Genomic DNA, 14,688 nt, shown 5'->3' with positions numbered 1-14,688 from the left:
GTTAAAGCACAGCACTGAGAAGCTAAAGCCACTTCCTCATGAGTTTGATTCCCGCCTGCCCCGGAGGTGACCACATGGCGTGGCAGACCTCTCCTCAACCGCCCGCTGCTCCCCTCAGCAGTGTACTTCATCAGTGGGCCTGTTCTGCTCCCCACTCTGTCTCTGGTGAAGCCTCTCACCGCCCCTGAGCCCCTATCCTGTACCCCAGTTCTGTATGTACAAATAAATAAATCTTTAAAAAAAAATAATAAAAGGAGGCAGGTCAAGCTGTTGAGTGGCCTCCAAAATGTGTTTCTGTCCTTGGTCTGGGATTGACAGGGATTGCTTTGCGTACAAATTGATGACATGAAATTCTTCCTGCCTGTTTTGCTTTCCTGGTTAAACAGTTCTTGACATTTGTCTCAGAGCTCTTAAGAATCACCTGGGGCTTCTGTGAAAGCCTGCCCTTCCTTACCTGCCTCCTGAGTTAGCAGACCTTGAGCAGGCCCCAGCAGCTGCATTTTAACAAGTACTCTAAGGTGTAATCACAACTTGTAGCAATTACTTCTGTTGCTCAGATGACTAAACTTTGTAAATATTTAACTTAATTTTATGAATATATTCCATTTAAGAAGCCATATATTAACCATAACTTGAAAGAAAAAAATACCTATTAACTGGTTTCTTTACTGACAGTTAAAAACTTTTCTATCCTATAACTGAATTTCAGAGTAATTTTGAGAAATGGTGACAATATGTTTAAACTGCAGTATATTGTTAAAAAATTTTTCTTTCCTAGTTTTCTTTTTAAGATTTATTTATTTATGCATACAGAGCTGGGGTACAAGCCAGAGGTGCAGGGGCAGCGAGAGGACTCACCAGAAACAGAGTGGGGAGCAGAACAGGCAGATGGATAAAGTACACCACTGAGGGAAGCAGCGGGCAGGTCAGGAGAGGTCTGCCGCGCCATGTGGTCACCTCCAGGGCAGGGAATCGAACTCCCACTGAAGTGGCTGCGGCCAGCTTGCAGTGCTTCATCCTAACCTATTGTGCCACCAGGAAGGGCCCTCTTTCCTAGTTTTTAATGACAGTTAAGGGATTAACCCCTCATGAAATAATACTGTTTCCACAGTTCTAAGTTCATCCTTAAGAATTACCTTCTCCTAAAAATTTATTTTGAAAGCCATCTTGTTCTGAATTAAATTGTATTGCCCGTTCCTTATTTTTGCTCTAAATCACTTTGTGAAACCCTTTTGCTTCTTTAAAATAAATATAAAACAAAAAAAATGCCTTATTTACCTTTACTACCTGCCTTATTCACCAAGTTGGAATTCTTAGTTTGCAAAAGTCAGGTTTATTTTAAAAGATTGACATAGTTGAGAACAATGTAGTCTTTAAAATTTGCTGAGTGTAGAACTTAAATGTTCTCCCTCTCACACACAAATATATAAAAAAGAATACTGTGTATGTCTATACACATATCTGCATATATACACATATAAGTTGCATATATTTTATTGATTTTTTAAAAGATTTATTTATTTATAAATAGGTGGTGTAGGCCAGAGGTGCTTCTGGGGTGAGAGGCTTCACCAGAGACAGACTGGGGAGCAGAACAGGCAGATTGACAAAGTACACTGCTGAGGGGAGCAGCGGGCAGGTCAGGAGAGGTCTGCTGTGCCATGTGGGTCACCTCCCTGACTGGCCTGGGATCAAATCTGTACTGCAGTGGAAGACCTAACCACCTAGTGCTGTCTTTAATCCCTGAGCCACCAGGATACCCTGCATATATTTTTAAAAAGGAGAGAGATTGACTTCTAAGGATACCAAAAAAATGTGACGCAGTTTCTGCAGGATACATGTCAAGCCCCTCCTGAATTCTTCCTGCCCCTTGGGCCTCACATCCTTAAACCAATCAACACCAGTCCCAACTCATACTTTTTTAGCTCAGGCCCATGGAATCTGTCACTTGGGTCACCATCATCTTTCTAACCAGTCTTTCCACCATCAGTCTCTACCCATTCATCTCATCCTCCAATGACACCTTTCTTTAATAGAAAGTGAGTCGTGTTACTTCTTTGTTCAAAAATCTGTTTTTCCCCTACCGTCTTCAAGACTAAGACCAGACTTCCCAGAATGGTCCTTCAAAACCCCGATTCCAACCTCCTGGTATATCATGTCACCCACGAGTTCCCGGTCCTCCAACACTCTGCTGCTGACTCTCCCGGTCCCCATGGATTCCTCCCCACTCAACTTGCCTCTGCTCATCCCAGGAATAAGAGCTCCTGCACTGAGCTCTACCTGGTGCATTTTGCAAAACCTCTGCCACCCAGTTCTGTACTCAGCACTGATATCAGGCAGAGGGCAATCTACCTGGAAACAACAACGTCTTTATCCTCATAACCCTAAGGTCTAGTGCAGTGGCTCTTTCAGTATTTACTTAAGAATTCCAAACAAGTTCTGAGCAAAATATCAGCTTGAATTTGAAACCCAGTTCCTGATATTAACTCTGACTTTCAGCAAGTCACTTACGACTCGATGCTTCATTACTCACCAGTAAAACGGGACTAATGATAATTTAACTTTTAAAGTTGTGCTCAGGGTTATGAAATAAAACACTTAAAAAAACAAACAAAAAAAGCTCATAACCTGGCACATATTAAATATGGAATGGTCTCATTATCGTTATTATTATTATTCTCATCATTATTAGAACAAAGTATGTATCATTTTAGGGTCCATCAGGGAAAGTCCTGGCAGGAAACGAATTCACCCTAGATGGTTCAAATGAAGGGACACTTACATAGAGGTTGGCGGGCGGCAAGCAAGGGAGGGCTGTGTATGACCCAGTGTGACTGGGACTGAGGAAAGTGTGCTTCGGAACCCCCCAAAAGAAGTAAGGCACAAGGAGCTGCTGCCAGAGATAAGATTCCAAAACAAAAGGACCAAGCCAGGAGTCCCAGCTCTCTCCTCAGGGGGTTTCCACAACGAATCCAACTGGGAGCACAGGATTCCTGGGGCTGCAGCCTGCTCGGATACCTGAGGTTCAATACAGAGCAGGATTGGGGCTTTGAGGCCTCAGAGGATTCCAGCTCAGGCTCACAAATAGCAATGGAATTACAGTCCTTTGAACATATAAATTCCCCCATTTTTTCTTAAAACCCAGTCAGGTTTCTACAAAGCCCCATGGCCTACTTTCCTGGTATGCTGCTCGGTGACGCTCATGGGGCCCCATGTTCTACTTACAGCTGTCAAAGGGACTTTGACAAATGGCATGACCTGTTTCCCTCACTGGACACATACTTCATGAGCAGTTCTACAGAAGGCAGCTCTTTCCTCAATTCCCCAAAGCTGGACTGTTATTCTTAGTTTTCCTGTGCCTTTAGGTCATTGCTTCCTCTTGTTAGCTGGGGTTTTCTTCTGTTCTGTGACCAGAAAGGTGGAGGATAAAAAATCCTTAAGTTTCCTGCAAATGAAGGAAGCTTTCAAATGTGAATATATATACTCTGTGAATACCATAATCAGGGAAACTGATGGTCATAAATGACTTATCGGTGGTAGAGAAAAGTGATTATGATCACCTCCAAGTTTCTCAAATGCCTTAATTCACCTTATTAGTTAAGCGTTTTGAAAAGGCAAATGTTAAGTCCATTCTTTTTTTAAATGTGGAAATTCTTATTCCAGCTAAAGTATCTGTTTTATTATATATGTGTGTTGAGTGAATTTCTCCATAAATTATAGACATATCTATAATTATAACAGGATTTTTTTTCCCAACATAGGTTAGCCTCTCTATTATTCATTTCCCAGTTAAGAATTAAAATGTCTGGGCCCTCCCTGGTGGCACAGCAGGTTAAAACACAGCACTAAGAACCTAAAGCCACTTCAGCTTGAGTTTGATCCCCGGAGGTGACCCACATGGCGCGGAAGACCTCTCCTGACCCACCTGCTGCTCCCCTCAGCAATGTGCCTCATCAATCTGCCTGTTCTGCTCCCCACTCTGTCTCTGGTGAATCCTCTCACCATTGCTGTGCCTGTGGCCTGTACCCCAGTTCTGTATGCATAAATAAATAAATCTTTAAAAAAAAATTAAAATTTCCACCTCCTTTATGGAGAATTTTTTTTAAAGGCATCTCTATTTCCCTTTAAACCCTGACATGCGTGGGCAATATGGCCCATATCAAGGGACATTTTATAACTTAAAATTTACTTGCTTGTCAGAGGAAGAACCTCAGAAGTTCCTCTCTCTTCCCACTCTTACCTCCACTGATCTTAGAAATGCCCTAATAAAATTTTACAACCATGTTACAGTCAACTTAAGCAAGAAGAAAATAAAAACTAAAATATTCACCTGAATGACTTTTCCTTGATTGATTTAAATGAGGTTGACTTAAATTTCTCTCTTTAATCAATTTTATTCTATGATGGATGACTTGGTAAACTAAATTGATTAAATGAAAATTAAATTTTAGTAGGAGAATGAATATATATGGGAAAACTTCACATGGTATTTTTGTGTGTAATTTGCTTTTATTTACTTTTTCTTTAAAATAGGAATTTGGCCTGGAACAAAATTGCCATTATTCACCCCAATGCCTTTTCTACTTTGCCATCTCTAAGAAAGCTGTGAGTATTTCATTTGCTTATGGCAAGTCTTTTAATAATTGAGGATCATCAATTTAATTTAAAATGTTAGTTTTGCTAAAGAAGCCCACAGGCATGGACTACCCAACACTCAAACATTAGCCATCCAGAGCTGTATCTGATGAGAGATATGGGCCGTTAGGTGGATAATTGAAGATCTGGTTCTGGTTACTGAGGTGAAATTGTCCATTTTTGCTGAGTAATCAGGTAGAATTGACAAGTATTTCAGTTCAGTTCTAAGGGGCTTTTGTTTTATAATTTACAGTCTTGACTGACAGAAAATCTCCTTGTCCTTTGTTTTTCCCCTCCCCTTCCCACCTATCCTTCTTTCCTCATCCTTCCCTAACAGAGAAAAGAGGGATTGGTCAGACTGTAAGAGAAGGCTGGTAGGAGTAGAGCTCAGAAGGCTGGTAGGATGACGCTCTGCCGTCATCACTAAGTTAATCCAGTCAGCATCATTTTAAAACTGCGTGCAACACCTTCACCTTGATCTTAGATGTTCCTATCTGACAAAATAAAGCTGAATCTAGAAATTACAATCTGGATGTGATTAAAACACCCCCCTTTACCCTCACAATTTTGATTGAATATGGAAACGTTTTCAGGAACTCAAACAAAATGGTTCCCTTTTCATTATGAATAAGGACTCTGCTTAGAGTTTTTTACTGAGCAGTTTGATAATCTTTCGGTTGCTTTTTGAACATAGGCACTTTATGATAACACAGACTAAAAGCCAATTGTTGTTTGATGTTTTGCAGGGACCTATCGGCCAACAGCCTGTCGTCTTTTCCTGTAACTGGGTTACATGGTTTAACTCACTTAAAATTAACAGGAAATCATGACTTACAGAGCTTGATATCATCTGAAAACTTTCCAGAACTCAAGTGAGTTTGTCATTAAAGCTAATAAGATACATTTGTGGTCATGTGAAATAATAGACGTGTTATAGTGGCTTTCAAAATTTATGAGGTTATGGGACTCTTTTGAATTGCAGTTCATGCCTTCAAGTCCCCCACCCCTGGGGCATTGTTAGGACAAGCCCTGAAGAGGGAGAATGGATCTTGCTGGCCACACTTCCTTTTGTTCTCAGAGATGCCTCCCGGAATCATAGAGTTCATGGAAAGAGTTTGAAAATCATTGATCCATGGGATATAAACTAGAACATGTAATTAAATAACATTATAACTTTATCGTACTCCTGTTTACATTTTTTAATTCATCTCACTTGTGTCTGCTCTAGATGTACTAAATTCATTATTTAAGGAAGTTATGCTCTTTTAAAAAAAGTTATGTTTATTATTGATAAAAAAAAAGTGCTTTGGAAGATTTGTGTGTGTGTGTTTGTGTGTGTGTATAAAAACATATATATGTATGTATATCGAACCACATTATTTTTTTACTTTTGAAACCATAAACAAACTTTTAGTATGACAATCCTAAAAGTTTAGAGTAGAAAGTAGATGAGAGAAAAACATCTTTAAAAAAAATACCCCCTAGGTGGAGTGGGGAATGGGATCAAAAACGGGGTGGGAGGGCAGGGAAGTGCAGGGGACTATGGTGATGCACACGGGTGACTCGGTGATGGGAAACCCACAGGGATTACAATTGAAGTGAAAAAAAAAGTACGAAATGATGTAAAAATAAACTATTATATTATATTATATTAAAAAAACCCTAATACATTTTTTGATATTTCCTTCCAGATTTTGTTTCAAGTGTACTTTTAATTGTTAGAGTAGTAGTATGCATATAAACTTATGTTTTCATCACTTAACATTATGTCATAAATACTTTTAAGTACAACTTTCCTAGCAATCATTTTTTAGGTTTTCTATTATGGAAATTTTCCAGCACAAAAGTAGAGAAAATAATGTGATATGCCCATCACTTAGCTTCAGCAGTTATCAACATTTCATAGCAATAACTGTTAGCAATTACATTGTTGTTGTAAATAGCACTATAATGAACATTTTTAGATGCATGATTTATATTTTCTATTATTTATTTAGGCTAAAATCCAAAGACAATGATTGCATAAAAGATGAACATTAGACTTGACCTGTGTTTTTGTTTGTTTTGTTCTTTGAAAGGGTGATTGAGATGCCTTATGCTTACCAGTGCTGTGCATTTGGAGTGTGTGAGAATGTCTATAAAATTTCTAATCAGTGGAATAAAGGAGACAACAGCAGTACAGATGACCTTCACAGGAAAGATGCAGGAATGTTCCAACTTCAAGGTAAGGCCTGCTATGTCATGGCAATAAAAGTGTGGCTGCGTAGATCTTGAAAAGTGGTCCAAATTCAGACAAGCTCTTGTGTGGCACTTCTGCAAATTGGGAATCAATCCCAATTTTCAAAGACTCACAGAGAAAAAGTCCATCAGGATTCATTATAAAACTTAGCTTTGTTGTGAGTGAATTCTTAATATATATAATTGGGTCCCTTTTAGTATATATTGCCCTGAGGGATGACTACTAATGTTAATGTTAAATTACCATCAGCTTTTTAAAGGTCCTCATCCCTCTGGGTACCTTTTACAAATATGCATCTCAACTTTTTTCCTCCAGTACATAAAATGTATTTCTGTTCTTATGACCTGGGGGGAATAGAAGCTACAGGCATTTAGATGCCTCCAATTTCAGCAGAAGGGCTTAGAAATCCAACTAATTCTAAACACTCTTTCCTCCTACCCCCTGCAGGGGTGTCTGTCAGGAAGGTAAAATGAGATAATGTCTGTGAAGCACTTGGCTTTCCTTGAAGTAAGACCTTACTTCAGTAGTCAGCAATGCAGGCCGACCACACCTGTGGTGATGGGGAGTCCTCAAGGCAGCGCCCACTTTCCTTTCCCTGCCAACCTTGCAAGTTTGCACAGAGTCTAAATAGACTGGCTTTTCTTTCTATGGCCTTAATGACTTGTTGATTCCCAAGCTAGTTTGATTCAGTTTGACTACAGAATATCTCTTCCTGTGCATATCAGTTTTAAGGAGCAGATATTCTGGCCCTTGGCTTCTTTTAGACCACAGTGTGTATTGCTCCTATTCTTACTTTTTTTTTCTCCACCTTCATCCACCCCAATTTCTTACTGTATTTATTCCCTAAAAAAAAAAAAAAAAAAAAAATTAAATGTCTACTGTATGTCAGGCACTCTTCTAGATCCTAGAGCTACACAATGAACAAGAGAGACCAAGCCCTTTATGAAATATTTTTTAAGACAGTAATTCTCAACCCTGGGTACATATAGGAATCACACCAAAACTTTTGAAAAAATACTGATGCCCAGGTCCCATACCAGAGCAGTTATACCAGCATCTTTTGGGAAATGTGTACATCACAGAATTCCTGGTTCATGGACAGCAAAATCAAGCACCAAACACTTGCTTGGTTTGTCCTCTTAAACAGGATTCCCTACAAAAGACTGAAGTTTCCTATACCTGACTTTTTCCTCTTATGTTCAGAGACCACCACCCAGAACATTTGCCTACAGCTCTCTCAGAAATGTGGGTCAGGTGGCCCTCCCATTGAATGGAGAGACCCACAGCCTCTAATTTTGGTCAGTACAGTTTAGGACCATCATGACTCCAGGAAACTGGAGATTTTTTGTTATGATCAGCAGTCTGACATCACTGTCCCAATTCAGCTAGAACACTAGAATGCCATGCAGTAATTTGAGTAGAACATTCAAAAGCAGCTTCATAATAGACTTGTAAGAAAGCCAATGCCCAGGGAAAAGAGGACATCTGAAGGTCAATTTCCTTTGTGACAGGTCCTATCTGGAGTGTAATGTAGGACTGTCCTCCATGAGATTTGTTCTCCCACAAAGAGAGCGCTAACATTCCAGGACTTCTCATTCCTGCAGATGAGCGTGAACTTGAAGATTTTTTGATTGACTTTGAGGAAGATCTGAAAGCCCTTCACTCGGTGCAGTGCTCACCTTCCCCAGGTAAGCATGGCATTGGGGTGGCCTCAGCAGGGGTAGCTACCTCTAACTTTGACCATTCAAGCACATCTTGGCTACGTTTCAAAGCAAAATCAATGCTTATCCACATCTCTTCATGGGGAACTGTAAAATATAAATGGTTGTCCCTTAGAGTTGTCTCCATTCAAAAGCAGGATTTTTGTGAGAGTTTTTTAATCAGATAAATGGACACTAAAGAATCCATAGTGCATTTAAAAGAATATGTCATTTAAAAATAATATTGGACTCTCCCTGGTATCGCAACGGGTTAAAGCATTGCATCATGGAGCTCTATAAAGCAACTGCAGCACAAGTTGGATCCCTGGCCAGGGAGCTGACCCACCTGCTGCTCCCCTCAGCAGTGTACTTCATTGATCTGCCTGTTCTGCTCCCCACTCTGTCTCTGGTGAATCCTCTCATCACCCCTGCACCTCTGGCCTGTACCCCAGTTCTATAAGCATAAATAAATATTTTTAGATGATATTAAAGAAAATAAAAATGATGTTAGCAATTTAACCTGAACTATTATGCCACAGTCTTTCTTTTGTAATCAATGATATTTTTTGAAGTGATTGCATTTAACTCTTCCTAATAGATATTTTGTTAAATCAAAAATTAACTTATACAGCTAAGTAAAAAGTGTGTGTGTGTATATACATATATATAGTGTATTTATTTAACATGTATATATATATATGCATATAAATATATAAAGATATACTGAATTCACCTAGTAGTTCTCTGATCAAAAAACAAACAAAAGACAGTTGAGAAGTGTTGATGCTTTATTTTTTATTTTTATTTTTTGAAAATTTGTTTATTTGTGCATACAGAACTGGGGTACAGGCCAGAGGTGCAGGGTCGGTGAGAGGCTTCACCAGAGACAGAGTGGGGAGCAGAACAGGCAGATCGACGAAGTACACTGCTGAGGGGAGCAGCGGGCGGGTCAGGAGAGGTCTGCCACGCCATGTGGTCACCTCCGGGGCAGGCGGGGATCGAACTCATGCTAAAGTGGCTTTCGCTTCACAGTGCTGTGCTTTAACCTGCTGCACCACCAGGGAGGGCCCTGATGCTCTATTTTTAACAATTAGATGATCCCTTTCCCCTGATATCAAATGTCAAGCTAAACCTAAAAGAAGATTTTCATTAAATGCACCTTCATATAGCCACACTTCTAATACTATGGAGCGTTTAGGGCTCCTCCTCAATTTACAGAACCTTTTGAAAGGACTTGAAGAATTCTGAAGAAAAAAAAGAGAGAGATAAAAACCCAAAAGACCTGATTTTTTTAATCTTGACCCCAACACCATTGTATTTGGGGTACCTTAATCAAGTGATTCAAATTGACCATCTCCTTTCTCTGTGTGGAGCTTGAAAAGGCGAGCGCCCATCAGTGCTGTAGAGGTCCTCAGGCATAGCAGGTGGTTCAACAAAGAGCTTGCAGGCTTTCCCTAGCGGCACAAGGGGTTAAAGCACCACATTCTGAATCTCACCAAAGTCCCTGCAGCACAAATTCTACCCCACCCAGGGGGATGACCCACATGGTGTGGCAGACTTCCCCTGACCAGCCTGCTGCTCCCTTCAGCAGTGTTTCTGTCATTCTGCCTGTTCTGCTCTAAATAAACCTTAAAGGAAAAAAAGGGGGGGAATAAATAAATGAATAAACCTTAAAAAAAAAAAAAAAAAAAAAAAGAGCTTGTCCCAGGGCACCCTGTGTTACTGTGGCGGTTACCAGCCTCTCTCTCCATGTTCTTAGAGGAGAAACAAAGAGGCAATCTGACAAGAACTGTCAATCCAAATTTAATACCCAGCCGTTGTTTTCTTATTTAATACCCAGCCTTTGTTCTCTTGCATGTTAGGCCCCTTCAAGCTCTGTGAATACCTGTTCGGTAGCTGGCCGATCCGGATCGGTGTGTGGACCATCGCGGTTCTGGCGCTCACTTGTAACGCCTTAGTGACTTCAACCGTGTTCCGGGCCCCTCTGTACATTTCTTCCATAAAACTGTTAATTGGGTTGATCGCGGCCGTGAATTTGCTCATGGGGCTGCCCAGCGCCGTGCTGGCCGGCGTGGACGCCTTCACTTTCGGCAGCTTTGCCCGGCACGGAGCGTGGTGGGAGCAGGGCGTCGGCTGCCAGGTCGTCGGATTTTTATCCATTTTTGCTTCGGAATCGTCTGTTTTCCTGCTCACTCTGGCGGCCCTGGAGCGTGGCTTCTCTGTGAAATGCTCGGCAAAGTTTGAAACGAAGACGATTTTTTCCAGTCTGAAAGCGGTCATCGTGCTGTGCGCGCTGCTGGCAGCCACCATTGCCACCGTGCCCCTACTGGGCGGCAGCGAGTACCCCGCCTCTCCGTTCTGCCAGCCGCTGCCCTTCGGGGAGCCCAGCGCCTCGGGCTACATGGTCGCGCTCGTCTTGCTCAACTCCCTCTGCTTCCTCGTGATGACCATTGCCTACACCAAGCTCTACTGCAATTTGGAGAAGGGAGACCTGGAGAACATTTGGGACTGTTCTATGGTGAAGCATATTGCTCTGTTGCTCTTCACCAACTGCATTCTTTACTGCCCCGTGGCATTTTTGTCCTTCTCCTCTTTACTCAACCTCACATTTATCAGTCCTGAAGTAATTAAATTTATTCTTCTAGTGATTGTTCCACTTCCTGCCTGTCTCAATCCCCTGCTCTACATCCTCTTCAACCCCCATTTTAAGGAGGATCTGGGGAACCTAGGCAAGCGAACCCACTTCTGGACAAGACCGAAACACGCAAGCCTCATGTCTATTAACTCTGATGACATTGAGAAACAGTCCTGTGACTCTACCCAGGCCTTGGTGACCTTCACCAGCGCCAGCATAGCCTACGACCTGCCTACCAACTCCGGGGCCCCACCCGCTTATCCCACCAACAAAAGCTGTCATCTTTCATCGGTGGCATTTGTCCCCTGTCTGTGACTAACACATAAGAGAAACGTTTTTAAAAATTGAAGATCCAAAAATATGAACTTGAGTACATGAGAGAAATAGTTAAAATGAACTGAACTGAAACTGATTTTTGCTTAAAATCTCAGTGTGAAAAAGCTAACAGCCTATTAATACAGGGGGAGACAAAAAGTAAATCTAAATGCTGCTTGTATAATCTGTTCAGCTAAGAGATAGGGCAGTCACACTATTTAGATAAGCCCAGCTTTTAAGAGCGATAGAGAGATTCTCTGTGATTGCAAAGGAATTCTCTTAAACTCACTAATCTAATGACAAGGGAGGATAACCACTTGCTCACGAAAGTTTTTTTTTTTTTTAGCCTGAAAACTCCTCAAATGGTAACTGGAGGTATGAGGAAATGGGGTTTTAAATGGTGTACATTACTAAGTAAAGATTGTGACCAAAAGACTTTATTTTAATGACTTCATGGAGATATTTTGGTCCCCCTTGGGCATCTTCTAAGAAAGGATTCTTCCAGGTCACCAGCTCTCCTCCCCCCCCACTCCCACCACCACCATGGATAAGGTAAGATATTATTCACTTACTGGGTTCACATTATTTTTAGAGAAACCAAATTTCATACATAGCATTAGATGATCCCAACCTTCAGTGGAATAAAACTGCTTACAAATACTTTGAAAGATAAATGAACTCAAATTCTTAAACTGTCACAAAGGCAACCATATGCAGATAAATTTAGCTTACCTAATTTATTTTTTTTTTCAACTCCTTGGTTCCCAGTATTCAGAAGAAAAGTCCATTGCCTAGAAAAGATGGTAGGCAACCTGGAAATTTTTTTCCTGGGTACGTGCACATTTTTGGAATGAATTTTATCAAATGGCTGCATTTTAAAGTCATGATCAAGTCCTCCCCTGGTGGTACAAGGGGTTAAGTTTCAGCACTATGAAGATATCAGCAGCCACTTCAGCAAGAGTTCTATGCCCCACCAGGGAGCTGACCCACATGGTGCAGCAGACCTCTCCTGACCCTCTGGCTGCTCCCTCAGCAGTGGATTTCAGTCAATCTGCCTGTTCTGCTCCCTACTCTGGCATTGGTGAATCCTCTAACCCCCAAACCTCTGGCCTACACCCCAACTCATGTATACATAAATAAAATAAATCTTTTTTTAATTTTTAAAAATAATGATCAAATGCAGACCTGACATAAGTTCACTCACATAACTTCTTGTAGTTTTTTCAGTAACTCTTGCAACTGTCTGAAACCACTTGGGACTCAACAAAGACTTGATAACATGTAATCCTGTTAATTTAGTTTGGTTTTAGCTGTGTTGTCTTGGGATCAACCCACATGATGCCATGAATAAGAATATGACCTCTCTACTTACTCCACTTTAAATACATGTTCTGGGTATTTTAAGAGCCAAAATGATTAAATATTGAAGGTCATAGAATTAATTCAAAAGTACTATTCTATATTAGTTTCAATACAACAAAACCAAAAGAATGTTAGGTAGATTTATTTTTATATAAGCATGTTTATTTTGATCAGATGTTTTAACTTGGAGTTGAAGAAAATACATTTATGAGATGTTTTATAAGATGTGTAAATATAGAACTGTATTTATTACTACAGTAAAGATTCAATGACACTAAGGATCATGATAATAAACCAGGGACAGTGGTATATTCTTCCATATATATTTTCTCTGTCCTTTAAATTCATTAACTGTATATAATATATGTAAATGTATAGTACTTGTAAATACATTCCAAACTTGCTTTTCTATTGAATGCAAAATAAAAGAAATTTGTAATAAAATGTGTGTCTTTTATTAGGTCCATAGACAAATACATGGTCTCCTACATGCTTTTAATTTTTACATGTAAGTACATTTTATATCTCGGTATCACAATATTTGGGGTATTTTGGACTTAACAAGAAATCTTTCTACAAGAACAAATCAAAATTTCTTTATCAACTCCTGGGTTGCTTTAACTATGCTTGATAAGCCATTTTATCATGATGAATGACTTGGTCAACTTTATTGTCTCTGGTAACAGTTTAGATTTCATAGCCAGAACCTATTTCTTTTACAGTCAAAAAAACACAATTAAAAAGAAATCTATAAATCAATCTTAAAATTATTCAACAAGAACATGAGTTTTCTATAAATTCTGTCTAAGAAAACACATTTTATGGCCATGAAAGATGAAGGCCAAAACTTGAGAACACATGGTTCCCAGGGACAAAGAAAAACACTGTTCCCTGTACTATACGCCTATGCCTCAAACATAAAAAATGAAATGATTTTTCTAACACCTGTGCCAGATCCTCTACCTTCACCCTTGATTCCTCACCTCTCCACGCAGATTGTAAATGAAGCCATCAAGCATCAGTCGAAGCGCAGTAAGATCAGCACATATTTACTGAGCACCTCGGGGGTATCTGGCATGGAGCCTCCCACCTGTTCGTCAGATATTACCAGGTGTTTCAAAGTCATCTAGTGAATCGGCATCCAGTGAAGTCCATGTTTGGTTTGTCTTCAGCTGAAACAACATAATCTCACTCGTCTCAGTCTCATTTCTTTTTAACCAGACAGCAAATACACATCTAGAGGGCCCTCCCTGGTGGCGCAATGGGTTAAAGCGCAGCACTCTGATGCTGTTTGCAGCCACTGCAGCGACTTCTATTCCTGGCCAGGGAGCTGACCCACAAGGCACAGCAGACCTCTCCTGTCTCACCTGCTGCTCCCCTCAGTGGATTTCAGTCAATCTGTGTTCTACTCCCCACTCTGTCTCTGGTGAATCCTCTCACACTGTATCTCTGGCCTGTGCCCCAGTTCGTGTTTGCATAAATAACCCTTAAAAAGAAAGTACTAGGCTCAACCTGGTGGAACAATGGGTTAAAGCACCACGTTATGAAGCTCCAGAAGCCACTGCAGCACAAGTTCGATCCCCCCGCCAGAGAGATGAGCACATGGCGCGGCAGACCTCTCCTGACCAGCCTGCTGCTCCCGCCAGTATATTTTGTCTATCTGCCTTTTTTGCTCCCCACTCTGCCTCTGGTGAATCCTCTCACTACCCCTGCACCTCTGGCCTGTACCCCAGTTTTGTATGCACAAATAAATAAATCTTTAAAAAAGAAACACAATTGATGAGTCACAGGAAAGCACTGTG

At 40.6% G+C, this 14,688-nt stretch overlaps 1 protein-coding gene across 1 annotated transcript in view; it reads left to right on the top strand.

The window, feature by feature from the left end:
* LGR5 (leucine-rich repeat containing G protein-coupled receptor 5) overlaps positions 1–12,462 on the top strand; it is a 121,954-nt gene extending 109,492 nt beyond the window's left edge. The window contains exons 14-18 of the mRNA XM_004675890.2: positions 4,534–4,605; positions 5,382–5,507; positions 6,714–6,859; positions 8,479–8,562; positions 10,437–12,462. Coding sequence (XP_004675947.1) covers positions 4,534–4,605; positions 5,382–5,507; positions 6,714–6,859; positions 8,479–8,562; positions 10,437–11,524 — 1,516 coding nt within the window. The 3' untranslated portion in view covers positions 11,525–12,462. The remainder of the gene's footprint in view (positions 1–4,533; positions 4,606–5,381; positions 5,508–6,713; positions 6,860–8,478; positions 8,563–10,436) is intronic.
* Positions 12,463–14,688: the final 2,226 nt, after the last annotated feature.

The sequence above is a fragment of the Condylura cristata genome, unplaced genomic scaffold, assembly GCF_000260355.1.
Source record: "Condylura cristata isolate star-nosed mole 26May11 unplaced genomic scaffold, ConCri1.0 scaffold00004, whole genome shotgun sequence".
In the NCBI taxonomy this organism is placed as follows: Eukaryota; Metazoa; Chordata; class Mammalia; order Eulipotyphla; family Talpidae; genus Condylura; species Condylura cristata.
Note: the sequence above shows the minus strand (reverse complement) of the source record. Positions and strands in the feature narration are given on the sequence as shown.